This window comes from Haliotis cracherodii, unplaced genomic scaffold (assembly GCF_022045235.1).
Source record: "Haliotis cracherodii isolate W230 unplaced genomic scaffold, xgHalCrac1.p SCAF_5, whole genome shotgun sequence".
Lineage (NCBI taxonomy): Eukaryota > Metazoa > Mollusca > Gastropoda > Lepetellida > Haliotidae > Haliotis > Haliotis cracherodii.
The window spans coordinates 10,996,509-11,024,322 of record NW_027266308.1 but is presented as its reverse complement, the minus strand read 5'-3'; the positions used below and the strand labels follow the sequence as shown (position 1 = coordinate 11,024,322).

Sequence of the window (27,814 nt, the reverse complement as noted above, 5' to 3'; positions counted from 1 at the left end):
ATGATAAGAGTGCCACGACTTAATTCTCATTATAAATTCCCGAACTATCTCCTGTGAATATACATGTTATGGAAAACTTAAACATTTGAAAACCAGTCGTCGAAGTAGATTGCATACCGAAATTCGAGTGAGTGAGTGGTTTTACACTGCTTTTAGCAGTATTCCAGCAATATAACGGTAAGGGACACAAAAAATGGGCTTCACACGTTGTACCATGTGGGGAATCGAACCCGGGTCTTCGGCAAAACGAGCGAACACATTAACCACTTGGCTATCCCACCGTCCCTCGAACTTCAAGGTTGAAAACCAACGCTTTCAAACAGTTTAGGCAGACCACAATAACATTTTGAAAGATCATGTGATTGCACTGCGAATAATGTGAAATTTTAACTTCAGGTTTTGAAAAGATAAATTAGAAAAAAATGAATGTTTTGAATTAAGAACCATGGAAGTTTATGTACCGGTCAAATTTGACTTTAGTTGCGTAATTTTCTGTTTAATCCTGTATTTAATTCATAATTTTCGAAAAACAATTTTAGTGCAGGCCCTATAAATCTGACGGAAGTATGCGCATTTAAGTGATAGTTTGTATGTTTGTTTGTTTGTCTGTCTGTTGTTTAACGCCGCACTCAGCAATATTCCAGCTATATGACGGCGGTCTGTAAATAATCGAGTCTGGAAGAGACAATCCAGTGATTGATATCATGAGCATCGATCCACGCAATTGGGATCGATGACACGCATCAACCAAGTCAGTGAACCTGATCAGTGACTATCCGATCCCGTTAGTAGCCTCTTACGACAAGCATAGTCGCCTTTCATAGAAAGCATGGGCTGGTGAAGACCTATTCTACCCGGGATCTTCACGGGTCCCATTAAAGTCACTAGCATCTCCCACGATATAGTCATAAATGGTATAATGATATTTCAGTTATCTCAGGCTATCCTATTAATGGAGGTACATTTCTAGCAGCCCATTTCTTGTGTCCCCCGCCGTTATATTGCTGGAATATTGCTAAAAGCGGCGTGAAACCATACTCACTCACTCGTATTTCTAGGATTTAACTAAAGAGGTTATAACTAATATACAACTGGAACTGAGGTATGTATGTTTCGCTATTAGTAGTAAATATTCTTCACAGCATATTTATCCGGGCTGTATTTTGTGTGAGAAAAATCGAAATGTTGCAGATTGATGGCAGTCAGTGGAGAATAATTATTCTAATAACACTGTGGAAACGAGAAATGAGATATCACTCACTCACGCACACATGCACGCACGCACGCACTCACTCAACATGACTGTTCCCACGTGCGGTAATGAAATCACGGGTAAATCATACACGCTACAATGCCTTAACCATTAATTAGATACATTTATCAGTCGGTAACTAAAGGTCAAAAAACAAAATTCTAATAAATAAAAAAAATACATTTTGTAAATTTCATACGTCAACGCCAGAGAATAACCAGTCTCTATTATCCGCGTTAACAGATTCCTTTGGACGTAATAGGCAAAATAGTGGGAAAGTTTATATGAATGTATCACTAAAAAAAAGTGATGACACCAGGTGTTCGCGAAAAGGGTAAGCATGTCCTTCTCTACCGGTAGCACCCACCGCTCACACAATGTTCATTGATAAAGAAACAGCCAGTTTGTAAGGTTGTGAGAAAACTGCTTTGTGTGCGCGCGGTGTCACTACTCGCCCCTTTCCGTAACCTGCGGCTTGTCCCGGAATAAGACGAGTTGGTCACGAATGTTTTGAAAACATGTAGCACGATAGTGATTAAAATTAGAAAAACTATATCACTGACAACTACTCCTGTTTCATAAATAAATACTCATGCACTTCGTTAACAGTTATTTACTGTTTTTCTTTCCTTATTGTGAAAAATATGCGAGTACACAAGCATATAATTTTCAAAATTTTAAACCGGGTTCATCCACTAAGAATTAGGATATGTAGAAATGGTTGACATTTAAGCTATGAACACCGAACAATTTCTCAAGAATACTTTGTCAGATCCTGTTTTGTATTTTATATTTTATTTTTTTCAATCCGCCTAGTAGCGATAATTCTGTTTATTCGGCCATGAAAGGTAATGCATCATTAGGTAGTATTAGAAAAAAACCCATCTCAACGAGGAAATTATTTAGATGTGCTTATCTTTCGTCACGTGACTATAAACGGAGCACGCGCACCGGAAGTTGTCATTGTCACTATTGAATCACCTGATATCACATTAAAAAAATGTCATTGTCTATGTATATCATTAGATATCGGATTCAAATATACCACTGTCAGTAGACACATGTTGCATGTATATTCACTGAGCTTATATTCAATGGTGACGTTGTCAGGAGATATATTTTGACAGCGAAATTATAGAGAGACATTGCGATTGCACAGCTCTATAATTTTAGATTAGACATTTTATTTTCAGAAATTGTATTTGCCATTCTAAATGATTATGAGGAATATAATTAATAAAAAAAAATTACGGAATATAGTTTGATATTTTGGACAAGAGTAGGTCGTTGATTTTGATATCGCCAATCGTATAAACTACTGAAATTCGTTTATAATACGCCATATTCAACTCAAGTGAATGATCTTAGCACTTCAGTATTATTACCCCGGTTGGCGGATCAGCGTGCACTAGCTTTACATCCTCAGCTCCCCGGGGAGTATACCCCAAGCTGCTGTGAGGTGCCAGAAGGTTACAGTCACATTTCCATCTCATCCTACCGGATACCCTTTCCGTGTGATCTGTGTTGGAATTATTTTAGGGGGGCACAGTGGTATTAAACGCCACCATGAACGCTGCGTAGCATAGACGAGCTAGGATCAGAGGTAGATGAGGTGAGGGGAAATTGGGTTTAACGTAGCGTCCAAGATTATTGCACTTATATAGCGTGCATGTACGTGTTTGCGTGGCTGCTTGTACTAGTCCGGACTGATGCCGATTTATAGTGCTAGCTCACTGAGATACCATGTCGCAGTTTAACATGAATACCCCACTCAGACACAGTAGACTGACTCCGAGTAGACCAGTCCTTGTTTTAGCCCCTTAATGCCGAGCGCCAGACAGGGTAACAACAAGTACCATCTTTTAACGTCTTTTGGTATGACGCGGCCGGGGATCGAACCCCGGACCTTCCGCTCTCCGGGCGGACGCTCTACCACTAGACCACGGGGGCGGCCATCAGAGGTAGGAGTTCGAATCCGTGGTATGACGATGTTTGTTACCATACTCGCGACCGTGGTTTTCACAAACGTGTAAGAGTCTAAGAGCTGACATGACTGATATGACTGACAAACTGTTGGAAAATGCGCTAACCCTATATCACTTATTCGTGTATTTGCGTAAACGCTGTCACCTTTTGATCAGAGAAATAAAAGTGGCGTGCAAGTTCAAGCGTCAGTGCTACAAGTCGTAAGCCACAAGCATCATTCGTCGGGGGTAGTTTGACATAGGTATTTTACGAACGTTTCCTTCAATAACACATCGTCTCCATACATCAGCCGAACTAGGCGGGTGTTACATTCCATTCGTTACCACTCGTCCCTTTCCGTAACCTGCAAGAAGACTCGTCCCCATATCGATGAATGATCGTCAAAGAATCACTTAGAAATAATTTTTGAATTTACATATGTCTTGCATCTAAAAATATACCAAAGACCTGCTTGTACCGGAATAACACGAGTTGGTCACGAATGTGTTTTTCCGGGACAAGCCGAATAGCGACTCGTGCCCCGCTCATGGCCATTTTTGCGACCGGGTTCCGTCTCAGCGCAAACGGGCATACCTAAAACAATTGTCAACTCGTTGCGTAATGGTTCATTTACATTTCCCCATATATTATATATATTTCAGATGCAATTTAATGCACATCGGGACGTGCGGAATTATACAGTATGATTGAACACATTTAACTGTGTCTTTGGTATATTTTTAGATGCAAGACATATGCAAATTCAAAAATTATTTCTGAGTGATTATTTGACGAAGAACTTGAAATCATACGCGCATTCTGATTGGTTTGTCGTATTTTCGCACATAACATTCATCGATAGGGGGACGAGTCCATTCGTGACCAACTCGTGTTATTCCGGGACAAGCCGAATAGCGACTCGTGCCCATCTCGTGGCCATTTTTGCGACCGGGTTCCGTCTTAGCGCAAACAGGCATATATAAAACAATTGTCAACTCGTTGCGTAATGGTTCACGCATTTTCCCCATATATTATTTATATTTTAGATGCAATTTAAAGCACATCGGGACGTGCAGAATTATACAATATGATTGCATACATTAAACTGTGTCTTTGGTATATTTTTAGATGCAAGACATATGTAAAATCAAAAATTATTTCTGAGGGATTATTTGACGAAGAACTTGAAATCATACGCGCATTCTGATTGGTTTGTCGTATTTTCGCACATAACATTCATCGATAGGGGGACGAGTCTTCTTGCAGGTTACGGAAAGGGGCGAGTGTTGACGAATGGGACGAGTCTTCTTGCAGGTTACGGAAAGGGGCGAGTGGTGACGAATGCGGGTGTTAGACTAACATTTAACCTCTGAAAAGATTCTAGTGTATGGTTGGTTTTGTTAAATTGTCTTCTAATATATGATCAAAATGAACGGTGTGAAATTGAAGAAATCTAGACTTGCCAAAGAATTGGATATTTGTTTCAGGGATTGTGAGACTACACGATGTGTGGCTATATATTGTAACTTGCAATGACAATTATTTGTCAAAATTATTATCCCAGTTCGCCCGGTAAGCACCATACTTATGGGTTTCACCAGTGTTGTAAACGTCTCAAATCTTCATCGATTCGCGTTTTCATCCTCACCAAATTACTGAGATGTGCTTATCTTTCGTCACGTGACTATATACAGAGCACCCGCTCCAGAGGTTGTCATTTTCACGATGTATCACCTGATATCAAATTTAAGTTTTATACTTTATTTTTGTTTAACGCCGCACTCAGCAATATTCCAGCTATATGACGGCGGTCTGTAAATAATCGAGTCTGGTCTAGACAATCCGGTGATTGAAATCAGGAGCATCGATCAGGCAATCCGGTGATTGACATCATGAGCATCGATCCACGCAACTGGGGTACGATGACATGCATCAACCAGGTCAGTGAGCCTGATCACTCGATCCCGTTAGTCGCCGCTTACGACAAACATAGTTGTTTGTTACAGCAAACATGGGTTGCTGAAGACCTATTCTACCCAATATCTTCACGGATCTCGTACTTAGCATCAATGCGAACTTATTCATTATAGAGGTACTATGGCACACACGTCAATGACGTCATCGCCAGTCCCCGTTAGTCGCCTCTTACGACAAGCATGGGCTGCTGAAGACCAATTTTAACCCGGATCTTCACGGGTTCGGAATGGAAAAAATATCCATGATACGAGAACGGAAAGTTTACCTAACTACCACGTGTTTTATCATACAGGGAAAAAAACATCTGGCCGGGTTCCGGGCGTTTGGAGATAGGAGTGTCCCAGTAGGTTTTGAGCAGGAACACTCTTTCTCGGACAACTAGCAGCCATGAGATCTCTCAACATTCTCTCCGTTCTAGCACTGGCAGGTAACATCACACCAGTCAATATGTCACAGTGGTAATACGAACGTTATAAGATGAATTATGTTTTTCTTAAAACATTTTCAGATAAGGCTTGAGCAAAACCTGGAATGTGTGTCATGCTGTAGCTCAATAGTTTCAAATTTATATTAATTAATTTTTATATTATATCTGAGTCATGCCTGAAGGCGATGCGATATTACCGTCATTATGGTGAAGTCCGCATTGATGCTATGTGCGGGTAATTTATTAGCAAAATGGTCTGATTTGGAGTGTTTCTTGACACGTTTCGGGTAAAGATAAAGGTCAAGGTCACGGTTTGTTCACGTGTTTGGTTGCCAATAGTTACATGTGTCACTTGTGTTTGGTATAACGTCCCGCTAGTGACATCTTTGACAAATTTATCATTACGAATTCACAAGTTAAAAAGACGTTTGGTGAACTGCGTTTATGTCACATTGTTAAATGAATCTGTGCTGCTGATTTGATTAGTTGAAAAATTGGACCAGAGAACTCTTTTGCACTTTCCACTGCTTAAAATTACGTTTTCATATACATGTATCATATTTTTATCAATTACAAATTTGAAAAAAACATGGCAAAATGGGTGTAACGTTAATTTAATATCAATGTTGGTCAATATTCATCAGAATAATCTTGATTTCGTATAATTCCTCCACATTATGCAAGTCATAACCAAGCGAGTTCAGTTATCATACATTGTACCAAAAAGAATACTCAATAACACCCTCAATTTTGTATAAAAATAACATTTTTTTGTATCTGTTATTTCGATCTGTATTGTGTCCCCGGACAGTTTCAGTTGTGACGTCTGGCCAATCAGGTAGCTAGATTTTTACGAGTAATAATAATAATTTACTAGATTTACGTGTGATTGTTTAGGAGTAAATACAAAGCTTATATTAGACAACGCTAAATTAATAACTAGACTTATGTCAAATTTGAGGCAGCTAATTGTTTTAACATCTTTGTACATTAGTCTGTCGAACTTGACTCACTTGAAACATAATGTCATGGGGTGAGGTGAGGTGAGGTGAGGTGAAATGGGATTTAACGTCGCTTCCAAGATTATTGCACTTATATAGCGACGTACATGCACGTGTGTGTGTGTGTGTGTGTGTGTGTGTGTGTGTGTGTGTGTGTGTGTGTGTGTACTTGTTCTAGTCCGGACTGATGCGGATTTTACTGCTAGTCCACTGAGACACCATGCCGCGGTTTAACATGAATACCCCACTAGAACACTGTTTACTGACTCCAACCCAACCAGTCCTGTTAATGCCGAGCGCCAGACAGGGTAACAACAAGTGCCATCTTTTACCGTCTTTTGGTATGACGCAACCGGGGATCGAACCCCGGACCATCCGCCCTCCGGACTTGACCACGGAGGCGGTCAGTAAAGAAAGAAGGCAACAAATAACCATTTTCTTTGGCTGTAGGTCTGTCTGTAGGTACAATAACATGAGTGAGTGAGTGAGTTGGGTTTAACGCCGCTTTTAACAGTATTCCAGTTATATCGGGGCGTGTTAGCTTAATGTGGGAGGAAAGCCCGAAGTGATGCAGGTCGCAGACGTTTACCACTTCGGTGAAACCCACGAGCACGGGTATGGTGCTGACAAACCTAGAAACATAATCGGGGCGAACCGGGATTCGAACTCACAATCATAGGTTTCTGGCGTGCCAAAGGGACGTAGCTCTGCACAGCGAGTCGCGGCGCCTTAGACGACTGGGCCACCCGTGCCCCTACAATAATATGATATGAGGTGGGTGGGGTGGGGATGAAAATATAACAGTTCATTCATTGTGGGCTAGGGCTAGGACGGGTAACTTGGGTACCCGGGTCGGGTAGGTACTGAGTAGGACCCGGGTACCTACAGGACAACCCGGACCCTTGGTTAGTCACGTGATATATTGTTTAATGAAACAAATTATCTAAAACGCTATGGTCGCGGTATAAGTCACTAATGTTCCCATTTCTTTCTGACTTTTATATGTTTGAATAAAGATAAAACTTCAAGCAGTAAACTTCAGTGTATGCATGACCAGATCGTATATCACGTGTATCTAAATATATTTTGCCAGGGCTACGGTCAAACTTTTCCCAAACGGACAGTTTAACATCTACAGCGGGTACCCGGGTAGGGTCGGGAAATAGGGTGGTGGGTACCCGGGTAGTAAATTTGGACTCGTCCCAGCCCTATTTCGGACTTATCTTACTTGAAGATACTAAAATAATTGCTAGTCGAGGACTGCTGCAACTTCTACCCTGCATGTCGTAGAGGTAGTTAAAATGGATATCTGGTGATCTAAATGTCTACTGTATTTGAACAGGACATGGTTGAGCTAGTTTTGGCTAACCCTGGCTTGTTACCTGTTGTAATAATCAACATTTCCATGTCCGCATCCAGGCTCGATCAGCCTGCAAAGGCGGATATGAACTGACAGTGATATTCCTGATAATGGCGGTGTCTATCAAAGCATGTTGTGACGGTCGGTTCGACCCCGTGGTGTTTTCCAGAATAGTCCCGTCGTTAGTCATACAGACCCTGAAACAATATGTACAAAACAGCCCATGCAAGTCTGTAATAGTGGGCAAGTCTAGATTACTGCAGTTTCTGGATATGTTCATTTCCGAGGCTAGATGTTAGCCTATCCCGTTGTATACCCCACGTGTCGTTAGAGCCGATAATAATGAGTGAATATGGTTTTACGCCGCTTTTAGCAATATTCCAGCAATATCATGGCGGGGGACATGAGGATCGTCTGGTAACAAACTGGCTCACTGTGTCATTTTACTCCTCTTCATAATGTTCATTATTGTCGCCACTGGAAACCAATGCCTGGCATACCAAGGGGAACCAGGCTGTCTGGCTCAAAATCAATTATCTCCCCTTTCCTTAGCTTGAATCAAGCTCCTTCCCAGCGCGTGACACCTTCGTTACACCCTCGTATAGACAGTTCCGCAAACGGGCTATCGCTGTGAGGAGCTTGAGAACATCGCTCCTGGGCATTCGTTACCAACTCGTGTTATTCCGGGACAAGCCGAATAGCGACTCGTGCCCCTCTCGTGGCCATTTTTGCGACCGGGTCCCGTCTTAGCGCAAACAGGCATACCTAAAACAATTGTCAACTCGTTGCGTAATGGTTCACGCATTTTCCCCATATATTATTTATATTTTAGATGCAATTTAAAGCACATCGGGACGTGCAGAATTATACAGTATGATTGCATACATTAAACTGTGTCTTTGGTATATTTTTAGATGCAAGACATATGTAAAATCAAAAAAATTTTCTGAGGGATTCTTTGACGAAGAACTTGAAATCATACGCGCATTCTGATTGGTTTGTCGTATTTTCGCACATAACATTCATCGATAGGGGGACGAGTCTTCTTGCAGGTTACGGAAAGGGGCGAGTGGTGACGAATGCGCTCCTGGGCTCGAAAACCATCCACACACTGACTGCAATGCTCTTTCTCTTACAGCAAGCGCCTCTGCCATCAGCCGAAGGGAAACGTGTAGTACAGTAGCAGATTGTTCTGGGATTACCTCTTGTGGAACCGCAGGGTCTCTCATCTGTGACAACGGCCAGTGCACATGTACCAATGTCTGCGACCCGGACCAAGACCTCGGTAAGAAGCGAGTGAGGTGTTGTGCAGAGTTGCGTCCCTTGGCATGTCCGAAATCTATGCTCAAGGAATGAGTTCTGGATGCCCTATTAGCACCATGCCCATGCTAGTGGGTTTCACCGGAGTGGTAAACGTCTGAGACCTGCATCAATTGGGACTTTTATCCTTCATCGGTGGATTCCGTGTTCGAAGAGGTCCCGGGCAAAATTATTGTCCTACGATGCGGCTCAATTAATCGGGCAGTCGGAAAGGGTGACTTGCTACATTGCGTGTGACCGTAAACCGACTGTCTGGCCCAGACTCGATTATTTACAGGCTGCCGTAATATAGCTGGAATATTGGTGTTACATCACAAAACAGACGAAGTCAAATATGTCACAGGATACCTCAATTGATTAATAGAGTGAGTGAGTATGGTTTACGCCGCAAGCAATATTCCAGCAATATCACGGCAGGGGACACCAGAAATGGGCTTTACATATTGTACCAAGGTGGGGAATCGAACCCGGGCCTTCGACGTGAAGAGGAACGCTTTAACCACTAAGCTACCCCACCGCCCCATTAATTGATTGAGGGGATCGCAATGATGGGGACATGCTTCGAGGTAGTCATCGTGCGCGCCTTTCATGCGCTGCTTAATCCAAAAACAAAACTTACATTTTTGTGCTATTTTCAGAACCGGGTTTTATACCCATATGCCCTTGTTTCACGAGATACTTTCCATCAAAATGCTGTTAAAACACCGGTGATGTGTTTTAAAAGGAAATCCAATGTGGCGTTTGTAGGTCACGTGTCACATATCTTCTGGCCTTTAGGTATCGTCCAATGGCTTCCTTTAACTATACATGTCCAATCACTTCAATGAACAATCCAGGGCGGTGTATTAATGAGGTTCACTATATATACAAGACATGAACACGAACGTTGATACTGACTGCCCCAAATGCGGCACACAGATAGTTAATTTAGTAGCTCCAGTGTTTCCTAACTGTAGAGATAAAGATCAAAACAGACATATGTATGCTAACTGGTCATGAACCAGGTGTCTTCTTTGGCATGCATAACATGACAGATAATGTGTCATCGTTTTACTTAGAAGAGGATCCGGGGTAGAATAGGTCTTCAGCTGCAGCAACCCATGCTTGCCATAAAAGGCGACTATGCTTGTCGTAAAAGGCGACTAACGGGATCGGGTTGTCAGGCTCGCTGATTTGGTTGATACATGTCATCGATCCCAATTGCGTGGATCGATGCTCATGATATTAATCACTGGATTGTCTGGTCCAGACTCGATTATTTACAGACCGCCGTCATGTAGCTGGAATATTGCTGAGTGCGGCGTTAAACAACAAACAAACAAACAAACAAAGAAACTGAGTACAGAGTGAACTTGGTTCTATCGAACTCTGACAAATCGACATAACCGGGTAGAATCCTGTGTTATTGGTATTATTTGGTATAGGTTCCATTGCTAATTTCCATACTCTGGTTCCCTCAAACTTGAGGCTAGTCAGTGTAGTGTAATGTTCAGGGTGCCGTTGTACAACGCGATCTTAGCGCTTAGGTGATCGTCACTCCCACACCTTACCATAGACTTACGACAGTCTAAGCGCTTAGGTGATCGTCACTCCCACACCTTATCATAGACTTACGACAGTCTTAGCGCTTAGGTGATCGTCACTCCCACACCTTATCATAGACTTACGACAGTCTTAGCGCTTAGGTGATCGTCACTCCCACACCTTATCATAGACTTACGACAGTCTTAGCGCTTAGGTGATCGTCACTCCCACACCTTACCATAGACTTACGACAGTCTTAGCGCTTAGGTGATCGTCACTCCCACACCTTATCATCGACTTACGACAGTCTTAGCGCTTAGGTGATCGTCACTCCCACACCTTACCATAGACGTACGACAGTCTTAGCGCTAAGGTGATCGTCACTCCCACACCTTATCATAGACTTACGACAGTCTTAGCGCTTAGGTGATCGTCACTCCCACACCTTACCATAGACTTACGACAGTCTTAGCGCTTAGGTGATCGTCACTCCCACACCTTATCATAGACTTACGACAGTCTTAGCGCTTAGGTGATCGTCACTGCCACACCCTACCATAGACTTACGAGGTACAACGGTACCCAGGACTTTGAGTTGATGGTGTCGCTGTTAATGTTATAAATACGGTATGATGAAGCAATGACCGACATTTCTGACTATATGCCGCATCCTTAAAGGGGGACTCTCCTCCACGATCCGGTGGCAATCGGAGTCTAACGTTGTATTTAGTAACGTGTGTGTAATTGACTCGTTTTCTTTGAGTAATTGGAGCAATAATCAATTTCAAGATTGATACGTCATAAAGTTTCAGTTTACACACAAAGAGAATTGGTTTGGAAACACTTGAATCAAATTTGCTAACACTAACAATTAAAGCTCACTTTAATGATATTTTGTTTTGTTGTTTTCGCAGCCAAATGTTCCAATCGTAACCAATGCCTGGCCCGTTTCTTGGACGGGGATATTAGCTGCAATTGCGCTCGACCATGGCGATCCTTCCACTGTATTGACAATTACTGCCACTGTGGATACCCAACGTAAGTACGGTGCTCACATTATCGATCACTGGTTTGTTAGTCCCTGAATCCGCTCCAATAGTTTCGATTCGAATGACACGAACTAAATTGATACAGTGAACTACGGTTATGATGAACCCAAAGGGACCACTAATTTTAGTTCGTATAATAACCGTAGTTCGTTATAAGCATATAAACAACAAGTGGCTAAGAAATAAGTTCGTTATATCGGTCAGTTCGTTATAAGAGTGTTCGTTATAAACGTAGTTTACTTATTCCAGTATGATTACACTTGTGCGAGATAAATTCTGTGGGAAGAAGATCTAGAAGAAGATGGTATTGTCACTTCCTAATGGAAACTGTGAAAGCGAACTTGTCTGGGTTTTTTATTACAATAGAATTGAGACATGCCCTTGATAATCGAGGATGATGTAACGATAACAGGCTATGTTTTTGTTTCGCCTTTGTGTATGATGTTTCAAGGGTTGATAAAAGCATATTTTCTTCATTTCAGCTTCAGGAAATAGAATCCTACTCGCTGGGACTATATGATGTATGAGTAACAGTTTGTCGATAAATTAGTTTGTCCTACTCCTAGTTTTGTTTTTTATAGAATGGCGAGCAGTTAGTAGATTCTGCAACTGTTAACAGCTGTGCTGGAGTTGCCTCCCTTTAACCCGAAGTTACCAAGCTCCATCCCAGCGCGTGACGCCTTCGTTACACACTCGGTAACATCGCTGCCACCAGTCATTCGTCACAACTCGCCTCTTTCCGTAACCTGCAAGAAGACTCGTCCCCCTATCGAAGAATGTTATGTGCGAAAATACGACAAACCAATCAGAATGCGCGTATGATTTCAAGTTTTAAAATGGCCATGAGAGGGGCGCGACATTCGATCGTGGCCAACTCGTGTTATTCCGGGACAAGCCGAATAGCGATATTCTTGCAGGTTACGGAAAGAGGCGAGTTGTGCCGAAAAAGAGGGCCACGAGTCGCTATTCGGCTTGTCCCGGAATAACACGAGTTGGTCACGAATGTGCCACAAATGTGGGCGCGGCCATTACACGAATCTTGAAATTTGTCTTCTAACCCCAGATGTAGTAATGTTCATACTTTTGTTTTTATCTTTGGGAATGCAGTCATACTGAATTTTGAAAAGGTTTACGACTGACCATATTTCCCAGATGAATTTACCTTTCTGTTTGTTTGATCAGATTGGTTCGAGATTGCAGACGAACGGAAAATCAACAACCTTCCCACTTACATTCTTACTATATGCATTACATGACAGTTGTAATGAAACAGAAATTCAAATTGACAAACAAAGAAAATAGTTTAGCAGGGTAAGAGTATTCGGTGCCACGGCAGTCATCACTTCTTTGTAAACATAACGGTCAGTCGGTTGCGAGTTCAACTCCAAGCATGGTTGTGGCCACCTATCACAGTGGGGAGTTTTGACTGGTGGCAGCGATAGTATAGAGAGCTCCGCGAACGGGCTATCGCTGTGAGGAGCTTGCGTCTTCTTCGCGAAACGATCGCAGCCCTGAAAATATCGTAAAGTTATCGAAAGGAAAGCGTAGGGTATCGTAGCTTTTTTTCCGAAATCATCGTAGCCCTAAGATATCGTAAGATTGTCGTTAATCTAACGTAGCCCCCCAACCTGTCGTAAGTTTATTTTATCTTCATCCAAGATGGCGGCATACTTTACCATGGACATTTTTTCAAGGTGAATTGACGATGAAGATCGAGGATATTCTAACGACTTGGAGCTTTTTCCCCGCTATAGATGCAACTGGTACGCATATGTCTCGAAATATCTGCAAATATTTCCTCAACCATTAAACATTCACATAAATCGTTGACAGAACTTTTAGATAAAAGCGACAAAACCCTTTCCATAATCATAAATCTTGCTAACAGCAGTCGATTGTACGATTCCGACAACCACATTCATTAAGCAAAAACAAATAAAGTGCATTTTGTCCATTTGCCTGTATGTCATCCTTAAACATGTCACATCCACATTCATGATACTATGTATAGCAATAGATTACACTTTTTGTCAGAAATCTAAAGCCAAAGCTGCTGATAATACAAGAACGGCGTGCATTCCCACACAAACCAGGTCACAACAATACCAGAATTCGTGACAATCACATAATATAAATATCTAGCCGCGAGGCAAAAACGTCCGTGACCGGCTTACGAGCGTTTGAGATAGGACTGTTCGCAGTAAGTTCTGAGCAGGTAGACAATCCAGAAGCCATGAGATCTCTCAGCATTCTCTCTATTCTGGCATTGGCAGGTAATTTCACACTAGTTAATATATGTCACATCTGAAGTAAGAACTTTAAGAAATATATTATATTTTTCTTACAGCCACAGACAGCGACACTTAAAGATAGTACATTACTGTCATATCTATAATGTCTAAAAAGGAAAGTTATGTTTTTTACCAAATCTGAAACAATTTCGTTTTGCAACAGATAAAAGACTCATGAAAGTGTTCAAATGGTTTAATTTGACATACTGACTTCAGAAAATGCGTTATTTCATAAAAAAAAAACATGAACATGCCAAAATGTCAATTTACAAATCAATAGCGTGTGTCCACCTCTGGTTGCGATGCAAGCAACACATCTTCGTCTCATGGAATGGACCAGACGTCGCACAAAGTTGGATATCTGTCCATATCTGCTGGAGCATGTTTCGAAGTTCCTGGAGTGTCTGTGGAACACGTGGCTGACGTCGAAGGCGCTGATCCATCTCATCCCACATGTGCTCGATTGGTGAGAGATCAGGGGAGCGAGCCGGCCAGGGGATGACATTCACGTTGTTTTGTTGAAGGGAATCCTGAACAAGTCGAGCAATATAAGGCCGGGCGTTGTCATGTTGAAAGGCAATGCCTGGGCCATGACGATGAAAAAACAACAGGGCCGATGTTCTCATCGCGGTAGCGCTGTTCATTGAGATTTCCCTCTACCACTATCAAACGGGTCCTCTGTCTTGCTGTAATTCCACCCCATACCATAACACTGCCGCCCCCGAACCGATCTTCTTCCATGACACAATGATTGACGTAACGTTCACCTCGACGCCGGTGCACTCAAATCCGTCCACCGCTGTGGCTGAGGTGAAAACGAGACTCGTCAGTGAATAGAAGTTGTCCCCACTGCATGGCCGTCCAGCGTAGACGTTGTCTGCATCACTGTAGACGTGCTTGACGGTGGTTTCCTGTCAAAATGGGACGTCTGGCGGGTCTTCTGGCGACAATCCCTGCACATCTGAGGCGGCGACGTACGGTTTGTGAAGATATTCGTCGAAGGCCAGGGATGCTTCATGCAGTCACTGTCGCCGGCTGGAATCGATTTCGTAGGTGTGTTATTCGAATCCAGTTGTCTTGTCGATTATTGGTTACACGTGGCCTGCCACTCCGAGGATGGTCTCTGACTGCATTCGTCTGTTGCCAACGTTGCCATAAACACCAAATGGTGTTTATGGCAACGTTAAATTGTCTTGCAACATCACGTTGACTCGATCCTGCTTCAAGCATACCAATGGCTCGCCGACGCATATTTTAGGACAGGCGTGGCATTTCGTAATGTTGAATAATTGCGTAATTTTGTTGTTTTTCAGAGTGGTTATCAGCACCATGGTAAACAATGCATATGGAATCCCGTTAACGCACATGTTTTTATACCCATTCTTGGGTAATGAAATGCATGGGGCTAGCATAAAAGTCAACTTTTGCATAGAATGCATGCTTTTCTGTAGCAGTTGCGTTTTTGTGACTTGAATCCATACATCTACTACAAGATGAAAAACCAAACTTTACTTGTTTGAAAAATACACTAAAATATTGGTGTCACATGAACTTTTGTTGTTGAGTATATATTATGGTGATGAGGCCTGTGCATTGTGTGCTGCCATATTGGGTACATACAACGCAAATAGAGTTGTTCCACACATCTCGACACACAGGCCTATATGTACAACACATCTCGACACACTGGCCTATATGTACAACACATCTCGACACACTGGCCTATATGTACAACACATCTCGACACACAGGCCTATATGTACAACACATCTCGACACACCGGCCTATATGTACAACACATCTCGACACACTGGCCTATATGTACAACACATCTCGACACACTGGCCTATATGTACAACACATCTCGACACACTGGCCTATATGTACAACACATCTCGACACACTGGCCTATATGTACAACACATCTCGACACACAGGCCTATATGTACAACACATCTCGACACACTGGCCTATATGTACAACACATCTCGACACACTGGCCTATACGTACAACACATCTCGACACACAGGCCTATATGTACAACACATCTCGACACACTGGCCTATATGTACAACACATCTCGACACACTGGCCTATATGTAAAACACATCTCGACACACTGGCCTATAATTATGTACAACACATCTCGACACACTGGCCTATAATTATGTACAACACATCTCGACACACTGGCCTATATGTACAACACATCTCGACACACTGGCCTATATGTACAACACATCTCGACACACTGGCCTATATGTACAACACATCTCGACACACTGGCCTATATGTAAAACACATCTCGACACACTGGCCTATATGTACAACACATCTCGACACACAGGCCTATATGTAAAACACATCTCGACACACTGGCCTATATGTGCAACACATCTCGACACACTGGCCTCTATGTAAAACACATCTCGACACACAGGCCTATATGTACAACACATCTCGACACACTGGTCTATATGTACAACACATCTTGACACACTGACCTATATGTACAAAACATCTCGACACACTGGCCTATATGTAAAACACATCTCGACACACTGGCCTATATGAAGAACATATCTCGACACACTGGTCTATATGCACATCACATCTCGACAAACTGGCCTATATGTACAACACATCTCGACACACTGACCTATATGTACAACACATCTCGACCCACTGACCTATATGTACATCACATCTCGACACACTGGCCTATATGTACAACACATCTCGACACACTGGCCTATATGTACAACACATCTCGACACACTGGCCTATATGTACAACACATCTCGACACACTGGGCTATATGTACAACACATCTCGACACACTGGCCTATATGTACAACACATCTCGACACACTGGTATATATGTACAACACATCTCGACACACTGGCCTATATGTACAACACATCTCGACACACTGGCCTATATGTACAACACATCTCGACACACTGGTCTATATGTACAACACATCTCGACACACTGGCCTATATGTACAACACATCTCGACACACTGGCCTATATGTACAACACATCTCGACACACTGGTATATATGTACAACACATCTCGACACACTGGCCTATATGTACAACACATCTCGACCCACTGACCTATATGTACATCACATCTCGACACACTGGCCTATATGTACAACACATCTCGACACACTGGCCTATATGTACAACACATCTCGACACACTGGCCTATATGTACAACACATCTCGACACACTGGGCTATATGTACAACACATCTCGACACACTGGCCTATATGTACAACACATCTCGACACACTGGTATATATGTACAACACATCTCGACACACTGGCCTATATGTACAACACATCTCGACACACTGGCCTATATGTACAACACATCTCGACACACTGGTCTATATGTACAACACATCTCGACACACTGGCCTATATGTACAACACATCTCGACACACTGGTCTATATGTACAACACATCTCGACACACTGGCCTATATGTACAACACATCTCGACACACTGGTCTATATGTACAACACATCTCGACACACTGGCCTATATGTACAACACATCTCGACACACTGGTCTATATGTACAACACATCTCGACACACTGACCTATATGTACAACACATCTCGACACACTGGCCTTTATGTACAACACATCTCGACACACTGGCCTATATGTACAACACATCTCGACACACTGGCCTATATGTACAACACATCTCGACACTAGCGTGGTTCGATGTTCAATTGCAGCTACTTACATAATATCTACCGTGAAAATCCGGGTTAGAATAGGTCTTCAGCAATACATGCTTGTAAAAGGCGACCTTGCTTGTCGAAAGAGGCGACTAACGGGATCGGATGGTCAAGGCTCGCTGACTTGGCTCATAAATCCATCGTATCGTTTCCCAGGTGCGCCTTTAGCAAGCGTGAATCGTGTCAAACAGTGTCTATTTACAGCAGGCGTGTCTGCCTTGATCAAGCGTGAATCGCGTCATACAGTGTCTGTTTACAGCAGCTGTGTCTGCCTTTAGCAAGCGTGAATCGCGTCATACAGTGTCAGTTTACAGCAGGTGTGTCTGCCTTTAGCAAGCGTCAATCGTGTCATACAGTGTCAGTTTACAGCAGGTGTGTCTGCCCTTAGCAAGCGTCAATCGTGTCATACAGTGTCTGTTTACAGCAGGTGTGTCTGCCTTTAGCAAGCGTGAATCGTGTCATACAGTGTCAGTTTACAGCAGGTGTGTCTGCCCTTAGTAAGCGTCAATCGTGTCATACAGTGTCTGTTTACAGCAGGTGTGTCTGCCTTTAGCAAGCGTCAATCGTGTCATACAGTGTCAGTTTACAGCAGGTGTGTCTGCCTTTAGCAAGCGTCAATCGTGTCATACAGTGTCTGTTTACAGCAGGTGTGTCTGCCCTTAGCAAGCGTCAATCGTGTCATACAGTGTCTGTTTACAGCAGGTGTGTCTGCCTTTAGCAAGCGTGAATCGTGTCATACAGTGTCAGTTTACAGCAGGTGTGTCTGCCCTTAGCAAGCGTGAATCGTGTCATACAGTGTCTGTTTACAGCAGGTGTGTCTGCCTTTAGCAAGCGTCAATCGTGTCATACAGTGTCAGTTTACAGCAGGTGTGTCTGCCTTTAGCAAGCGTCAATCGTGTCATACAGTGTCAGTTTACAGCAGGTGTGTCTGCCTTTAGCAAGCGTCAATCGTGTCATACAGTGTCAGTTTACAGCAGGTGTGTCTGCCTTTAGCAAGCGTCAATCGTGTCATACAGTGTCTGTTTACAGCAGGTGTGTCTGCCTTTAGCAAGCGTGAATCGTGTCATACAGTCTCTGTTTACAGCAAATGTGTCTGCCTTTAGCAAGCGTGAATCATGTCATACAGTATCCGTTAACAGCAGGTGTGTCTGCCTTTAGCAAGCGTCAATCGTGTCATACAGTGTCAGTTTACAGCAGGTGTGTCTGCCTTTAGCAAGCGTGACTCGTGTCACACAGTGTCAGTTTACAGCAGGTGTGTCTGTCTTTAGCAAGCGTGAATCGTGTCATACACTGTCTGTTTACAGCAGGTGTGTCTGCCTTTAGCAAGCGTGAATCGTGTGTCGCAGCGTCTGACTGTCATGGGATCACAATTTGTGCGACAGACGGCTCTCTTATCTGTTCCAACGACGTGTGCACCTGCACCCATAGCTGCGACAAAGACCAGGACCTGGGTAAGACGCGCGCCTAAAACATATCCAATTTCGATATTTTAAGGAAAATGAAAGTACTATTCTCATAGTCCTGCCCACTTGAAACCGAATCACGAAATATCGCGATGATTACTTAACAGAGATGGATGCATGTCTTCCTGAGGCAAGGACGTTAACTGACTATAGTCCAGTTTGCAGTTAACTCCCTTGCCTCGGGAAAATGGCTGCATGTGTGCCAATGCTTATTGTGAAAATATTACTACAAAGTGAAAACAAGCCATTCCGCCGAATATTATTTACAGTAATGACAAAAAATGCAAAACGCGCTTTTCAAAAAATGTCCATTCTACTGGCGATAAAAATCATCATTGAGTTTTGATCACGTGGTTACAATCCGGGTACGAATCGACAGTCAGGTGACTGCGAGCGGCTATTTTTAGCAGAGAACTTGGTCAGTAGCCTTATAAATACTCCTTCTGCACGTGTTTTCTTTCAGTTCGTGCTGGTAATGTACGTACGCGACACTAGTTGTTATTTATATCCCCCAAAAAGTCGCCTGACAGGGCTTACCCGGAAAGTAAACACGTGATCAAATCTCAGTTTTTAACTTAAATATTGTCCTGCGACAATAAGTTAGTACTTTTTGCAATATAGTGGCAACACCCTACATGTTTGAACACACATGCATATGTTTTCTGTCGACCCACACAATGTCAATGAAAAATATGAAAATATTTTTTTGTATTAAATACATCTTCTTAATTTCATCCATTTTAAAAAAAAGTAAGAATATGTGACCTTAATGCAGAAAGTTGTAATGGTGGAACGTTCTGTACCCTTCCCGTTTACTTAATATGAAAATAGGGGGCACGGGTGGCCCAGTCGTCTAAGGCGCCGCGATTCGCTGTGCAGAGTTGCGTCCCCTGGACCTATGATTGTGGGTTCGAATCCCGGTTCGCCCCAATTATGTTTCTAGGTTTGTCAGCACCATACCCGTGCTCGTGGGTTTCACCGAAGTGGTAAACGTCTGAGACCTGCATCACTTCGGGCTTTCCTCCCACATTAAGCTGACACGCCGTGATATAACTGGAATAATGTTAAAAGCGGCGTTAAACCCAACTCACTCACTCACTAATATAAAAATATTTACAACATACACGAAAAAGCATGTATAGCTACTTTCAGCACTAATTCACTTTTAGTGTTTTTTTTTTTTAGGTTTGTCAGCACCATACCCATTCACAAAAGTGGTAAACGTCTGAGACCTGCATCACTTCGGGCTTTCCTCCCACATCAAGCTGACACGCCGTGATATAACTGGAATAATGTTAAAAGCGGCGTTAAACCCAACTCACTCACTCACTAATATAAAAATATTTACAACATACACGAAAAAGCATGTATAGCTACTTTCAGCACTAATTCACTTTTAGTGTTGTTTTTTTAGGATTGTCAGCACCATACCCATTCACAAAAGTGGTAAACGTCTAAGACCTGCATCACTTCGGGCTTTCCTCCCACATTAAGCTGACACGCCGCGATGTAACTGGAATACTGTTAAAAGCGGTGTTAAACCCAACTCACTCACTCACTAATATAAAAATATTTACAACATACACGAAAAAGCATGTATAGCTACTTTCAGCACTAATTCACTTTTAGTGTTGTTTTTTTTAGGATTGTCAGCACCATACCCATTCACAAAAGTGGTAAACGTCTAAGACCTGCATCACTTCGGGCTTTCCTCCCACATTAAGCTGACACGCCGCGATATAACTGGAATATTGTTCAAAGCGGCGTTAAACAAAACCCACACTTTATTTTTAGACCATTACATTTTTGCTGAACATGACATTACCTTTATCATGGAAGGATATAATTGTTGCAAAGAATGGTCAACGTGACGAAAAACTAAATTAATTAAATTCAACCTTATCAAAACAAACCTTTGTTTATATCATCAGCCATATGTGCCGACAGGAACGAATGTCTGTCCAGATTCTTGAGTGGCTCCATCTCCTGCACGTGTCCTCTTCCGTGGTTGTCATTCCACTGTATAGATCAGTACTGCCACTGTGGCTACCCAACGTGAGTATGGTGCTCACCTTATCGGTCACTGGTTTAGTAATATATGCCCGATGCGGTGGGGAACAACGATATTCTTACAAACATGACTCTTTTTTTATCAATCTCATTAAAATGAGATCTTTGTTCTCGCTACCGCTAAACAAAGATCTGAGGACATCACATTAGGGGTCACGTCAGAACGACCTTCTAATCCGACCAATCAGAGCGTCGCTTACCAGATCATGAAAATCACAGTCGGAATGTGATTTCTAATCATGCAACATGGGGTATTCCGAACGATATATAGTTACGGGCTAAACGACTGACTCCATACAATCTAGACCATACATTAGCCATTTCAGAATGTTCTTTTGTTCAGGTTTCAAATTTTTAATCGAGAATTTGTCAAAATATGTTTCGAAGCGTAGTCGCCAATTTGAAATTAGTGCCGTAAAGCACGAGAAAGCTGCCTTCTGATTGGCTAATGTCGACTTCTTCTCAGTCATTCAATTGGTCGGTCAAAGTTCGCGCAAGGTCGTTCTACATGACCCATAATGGGATGTCATCAGCTCATTGTTTAGGTAGCGAGATCTAAGATCTGATTTTAATGAGATTGCTTTTTTATTGATAACTTCTTTTATTCTTTGTAGTTTCAGAGCTACTTCTTGCTCCATCATATGAATGCTTAGTAAGTGCATCAAGCACTGCACGCGGGGCTGCATTCGGTCATCTTTCCCCGAATCCTGGTATCATAGCTATGTGATATATGATTATGATTATGATATGTCGAGAATCGCACCATCGACCATTTTTCGCAGAGATGTCTTATGATTATAGAAGTTTTTTTGTCGCTCTTATTTAGAATACCATGTACAAGAACTCATTTCTGTTTGTGTTTTCTGAAGCACCTTTCTCTATTTCAGGATCAGCACATAACGACAGACCTACCCGCTGTAATTGTGTATGCCCCGATGTATAAAATAAACAGGATGTCTTAGACTTACTGTTGTGTTGTTATTTACCGAAATTAAAGAGGTTCTGGAACGGTGTTTCAGTGTGTGCCGCTTGAGAAATTCAATGTGCACATACCCAATATGACGTGGCGATTAGTGGCGAACGTCAATGAACGCGGTTGGTGAAATAAGTATGTATACTTTGTGGTCGAAAATATTAGCTGTATATTTAGGACATATTTCGTCACCGTCAACAGCATCATTATACGTTTGAACCTTACGTCTTTCACTGCTGACTCCATGCATTTGTATTCGTATGATTCTTCCTTGTTCGTTTGTTGTTTAACGCCGCACTCAGCAATATTCCAGCTATATGACGGCGGTTTTTAAATATTCGAGTCTGGACCAGCCAGTCCAGTGATAGACATCCTGAGCATCGATCCACCAAGTGGAATACGATGACATGCATCAACCCAGTCAGCGAGCCTGACCCCCTGACAAGCGTAGTCGCCTTTTACGGCAAGCATGTGTTGCTGAAGACCTATTCTGACCCGGATCTTCATGGGTCCTATATTCGTATGACTCGTTGACATCAGGTATGCACACCTACTCTTTCTACACAGTTTACCCACTGTGTGGAGTTCTTCCCCTTAGCAGGGCAAGGATCCCATGTACGTCGGTTTGCGTCCTGTATTTACTACTAGTGTTACTCATAAGAACAATGATATTGGTGCAGTTGTGTTCAGTAATTCTCACTCAGTACTGTAATGTTTTTGTAATGCATGTCGAATCAATTGTTCAATTGATTTCATTATTGGAGAAAAAGCTGCACATAGCAACGAGACGTTATTTTGACGCATTACTGAAATCATTGGTGACGTCATTGGTCATGACGTCGAAGACGGTCTTATGTGACATCGTTCCAACAATAGGCTGAGCTGATGTGTCCACGTGAGTTACATCCTTGCTCGTGCCACTGGTCGTGGTCCCTGTATCACCCCTAGTTCGTTAGCCATATCATCGTGGTTGGCAAAGTGGTTCAGGTATGTCTGCAAGTCGTCGAATGGTGGGTTCGAATCCCTTACCTTGATTTGTCTGCACCAAACCCTTGCCTTTTGGGGTTTCACCAAACATCTAATATCTGCACCAGTCCACTGAGATACCAAGCCGCAGTTTAACTTGGATACCCCTCTCCGAGCCGATTGGTCCTTGAAGCGCCTAGATGGTTACCATCTCTTGACGTCTTTTGCTGTACCGAGATCGGGAATCGCACCATCGACCTTTCGCTCACCAGGCAGACGCTTTATCCACTACACCACGGAGGCGGTCTCTGGGCAGACGCTCTATCCACGATACCACGGAGGCGGTCTCCAGGCAGACGCTGGATCCTCGACACCACGGAGGCGGTCTCCAGGCTGACGCTCTATCCACGACACCACGGAGGCGGACTCCGGGCTGACGCTCTATCCACGACACCACGGAGGCGGTCTCTGGGCAAACGCTGGATCCTCGACACCACGGAGGCGGTCTCCAGGCTGACGCTCTATCCACGACACCACGGAGGCGGTCTCCAGGCTGACGCTCTATCCACGACACCACGGAGGTGGTCTCCAGGCAGAAGCTCTATCCACGACACCACAGAGGCGGTCTCCAGGCAGACGCTCTATCCACGACACCACGGAGGCGGTCTCCCTAGCTGATGCTCTATCCACGACACCACGGAGGCGGTCTCCTGGCAGCCGCTCTATCCACGACACCACGGAGGCGGTCTCCCTAGCTGATGCTCTATCCACGACACCACGGAGGCGGTCTCCCTGGCTGACGCTCTATCCACTACACCACGGAGGCGGTCTCCTGGCAGACGCTCTATCCACGACACCACGGAGGCGGTCTCCCTAGCTGATGCTCTATCCACTACACCACGGAGGCGGTCTCCTGGCAGACGCTCTATCCACGACACCACGGAGGCGGTCTCCAGGCAGACGCTCTATCCACGACACCACGGCGGCGGTCTCCCTGGCTGACGCTCTATCCACTACACCACGGAGGCGGTCTCCAGGCTGACGCTCTATTCACGACACCACGGAGGCGGTCTCTGGGCAGACGCTCTATCAACGATACCACGGAGGCGGTCTCTGGGCAAACGCTGGATCCTCGACACCACGGAGGCGGTCTCCAGGCTGACGCTCTATCCACGACACCACGGAGGCGGTCTCAGGACAGACGCTCTATCCACGACACCACAGAGGCGGCATCCCTGGCTGACGCTCTATCCACGACACCACGGAGGCGGTCTCCAGGCAGAAGCTCTATCCACGACACCACAGAGGCGGTCTCCAGGCAGACGCTCTATCCACGACACCACGGAGGCGGTCTCCCTAGCTGATGCTCTATCCACGACACCACGGAGGCGGTCTCCCTAGCTGATGCTCTATCCACGACACCACGGAGGTGGTCTCCCTGGCTGATGCTCTATCCACGACACCACGGAGGCGGTCTCCAGGCAGACGCTCTATCCACGACACCACGGAGGCGGTCTCCAGGCAGACGCTCTATCCACGACACCACAGAGGCGGTCTCCCTAGCTGATGCTCTATCCACGACACCACGGAGGCGGTCTCCGGGCAGACGCTCTATTCACGACACCACGGAGGCGGTCTCTAGGCAGACGCTCTATTCACGACACCACGGAGGCGGTCTCTGGGCTGACTCTCTATCCACTACACCACAGGGGCGGTCTCTGGGCAGACGCTCTATCCACTACACCACGGAGGCGGTCTCTGGGCAGACGCTCTATCCACGACACCACGGAGGCGGTCTCCAGGCAGACGCTCTATCCACGACACCACGGAGGCGGTCTCTGGGCAGACGCTCTATCCACGACACCACGGAAGCGGTCTCTGGGCAGACGCTCTATCCACGACACCACGGAGGCGGTCTCTGGGCAGACGCTCTATCCACGACACCACGGAAGCGGTCTCTGGGCAGACGCTCTATTCACGACACCACGGAGGCGGTCTCTAGGCAGACGCTCTATCCACTACACCACGGGGGCGGTCTCCCTGGCTGACTCTCTATCCACTACACCACTTTTAAATACAGACACATAACGAAAACAGCTCAACATATACTTACTTTTATAGATCATTGCAGTTACATGTACGAATGCTCTGACAGTATAGCAGCTTGAGGTAAATAATATGATTGTTACAAAAAATATGTGTTACATAAATATGTTTGGAGACGCGTAGACAAGCTTAGGTGTAGAAATGCTGGATATTCGAGCGCGCTTATATACTGAAGGACATTAAAAAAGCAACAGTTCCCTGTATCTATGTAGTTATGTATAATTATCAAATTTACTTTCGAAGTTGTGTTGCGTTTTTATAGTTTCTAAGTATATCAAGCACAGGTGGACGGAGTGTCGGTCAGTTGTTGGTCAATACAAAGTATGAACAGCACACAATACATAGTCCGAGTAACCCATAACACCACCATGTTGTTCAGATGGGCCAAAAACCGACAGTTCCCGATGTATATACAGAATACACTGTGATTGCTGATATTCTGGGAGTGCTTCGAACAAATCTATTATATAATCATGTATAGTCACAGGCAAACGTAACTGTTACCATGTTTCTACAGAACAATGATAATTAAGATTTTTCTCTTCAAGTGGGCCAAAGGTTCTGTTGTTTTCGTCTATTCAAACTTTGCGTGGCAATATTTTTGTGTTTTTCTCTGGCATTAGAGACGTACAGCACTCTATAGGAAAGACAATGTGAGACGTGACGGTACCTTCTTCCCTTTATACGCCTTAAAACGGCAGACAACTATATTTATTTGCCCGGACAAATCGTTTCAGTTATTTATTAATTCATATCATGAGTTATTTTTGCCTGTGAGTACATGTGTATATCATCTGGTTTGGGGAGGCAAGAAAGCGATGAAATAAAGTCGATCTTAAAGCTAAGTGTGCTATCATTTGATTTTCAAAAGATAACAATTCCCACAAGCAAATAATCGATATGTTTTGTCTTGGGAAATGAGGTATTGGAGATCAACTTAAAGCAAACTAACCCGACGAAATTCCATAAAATGTTTGTTCTACGACCATATCAGGACGGATATACTTCTTACAAACGTTTGATTCTTTTTTGTCCAGATCAGATTTGATTCAGAGAGTTGATATGTGATAGACATTATTTGTCGTTATCATTTATAGTTTTTAATCCAAATCATTTATGATAACAAAAAACTTCTGGCTCCAATAACTGTGCCTGTGTAAGTGAAGAAGTTGTTGAGTAGGAGAAATATAAAAGCTATGTCACGCTTAGCAATATTACAATTATATATATTAAGGCGTATTACATTACTCGGCAATATCGCAAATATATCCTGTGGTCACCAATATTTCAGCTATAGGAGTTCACACTCAGCAATATTTCAGCTATAGCAGTTTACTCTCAGCAATATTTCAGCTATAGGAGTTCACACTCAGCAATATTTCCGCTATAGGAGTTCACACTCAGCAATATTTCAGCTATAGGAATTCACACTCAGCAATATTTCAGCTATAGGAGTTTACTCTCAACAATATTTCAGCTATAGGAGTTTACTCTCAGCAATATTTCAGCTATAGCAGTTTACTCTCAGCAATATTTCAGCTATAGCAGTTTACACTCAGCGACATTGCAGGTACAGAAGTTTACACTCAGCAATATTTCATCTGTAGCAGTTTACTCTCAGCAATATTTCAAAGCAGTTTACACTCAGCAATGTTTCAGCTGTAGGAGTTTATAGTCGTAGCGGCCATTGTGACAAGCCAATCAGCTTGTCATCTCTCGACCTCTGATGACCGGCATAAGTTATTAAGAGGCCTCGAACGTGTATCTTGTTTTAAAGGCATACTGCATCTTTCTGAGAAAAAAAGAGTGTCAAGTGACTGTAAAAGTCCAGTTTCCACCCTTTCCGAACTAGGCTGGATTTTCTCGGCTCGATCGTAGCGCCACCAGTTATTACGAGTTGTGTCCCTTCTATGCCTCTCCGATTGACCAATCAGATTCCGCCTCTTGTATCACTTGTATTTGCTTCAAACAAAATGGCGGCGCCCAGCCAAGACGATATGATCAAGAATCAAGATCTATATTGTGATAAAACGGGTCTTACATCGCAATGTGCATCAAATCATGTGAGCACCTTGATTAAAAACATGAAAGGATTTGAAAAATATAGGTTGACCCTACGTTGACGGTAAACACGCTTTGCAAATCCTGCAATCGACCAACATCTGCACGGCAGTTTACGAACCGGATGTCGATTTCGTTACGCGATTTTGATTGGACTATGCATAGACCCGTTAGTTCAGCCACAATATAACTCGATAACTCCAGCCCAGTTCGGCAAGGGTTGAAACTGGACCTATATAGT

The 27,814-nt window shown here is 43.6% G+C and overlaps 2 protein-coding genes across 2 annotated transcripts; both read left to right on the top strand.

The window, feature by feature from the left end:
* Window positions 1-5,531: 5,531 nt before the first annotated feature.
* On the top strand, window positions 5,532-12,416 carry LOC139444293 (uncharacterized). Its single transcript, XM_071225227.1, has 4 exons — window positions 5,532-5,621; window positions 9,121-9,267; window positions 11,741-11,864; window positions 12,358-12,416. Exons 1-4 carry the CDS (start codon window positions 5,582-5,584, stop codon window positions 12,368-12,370), a joined length of 324 nt encoding a protein of 107 aa, XP_071081328.1. The 5' UTR covers window positions 5,532-5,581; the 3' UTR covers window positions 12,371-12,416.
* A 1,597-nt stretch (window positions 12,417-14,013) lies between these two features.
* On the top strand, window positions 14,014-22,430 carry LOC139443937 (uncharacterized). Its single transcript, XM_071224824.1, has 4 exons — window positions 14,014-14,148; window positions 19,239-19,385; window positions 21,329-21,452; window positions 22,355-22,430. Exons 1-4 carry the CDS (start codon window positions 14,109-14,111, stop codon window positions 22,365-22,367), a joined length of 324 nt encoding a protein of 107 aa, XP_071080925.1. The 5' UTR covers window positions 14,014-14,108; the 3' UTR covers window positions 22,368-22,430.
* Window positions 22,431-27,814: the final 5,384 nt, after the last annotated feature.

Coding starts and splice junctions, on each gene's coding strand:
- LOC139444293 (XM_071225227.1), top strand. CDS start 5,582: ATGAGATCTCTCAACATTCTCTCCGTTCTAGCACTGGCAG. Junction 5,622..9,120: donor CTCCGTTCTAGCACTGGCAG/GTAACATCACAC, acceptor TTTCTCTTACAG/CAAGCGCCTCTGCCATCAGC. Junction 9,268..11,740: donor CGACCCGGACCAAGACCTCG/GTAAGAAGCGAG, acceptor TTGTTTTCGCAG/CCAAATGTTCCAATCGTAAC.
- LOC139443937 (XM_071224824.1), top strand. CDS start 14,109: ATGAGATCTCTCAGCATTCTCTCTATTCTGGCATTGGCAG. Junction 14,149..19,238: donor CTCTATTCTGGCATTGGCAG/GTAATTTCACAC, acceptor GTCTGTTTACAG/CAGGTGTGTCTGCCTTTAGC. Junction 19,386..21,328: donor CGACAAAGACCAGGACCTGG/GTAAGACGCGCG, acceptor TTATATCATCAG/CCATATGTGCCGACAGGAAC.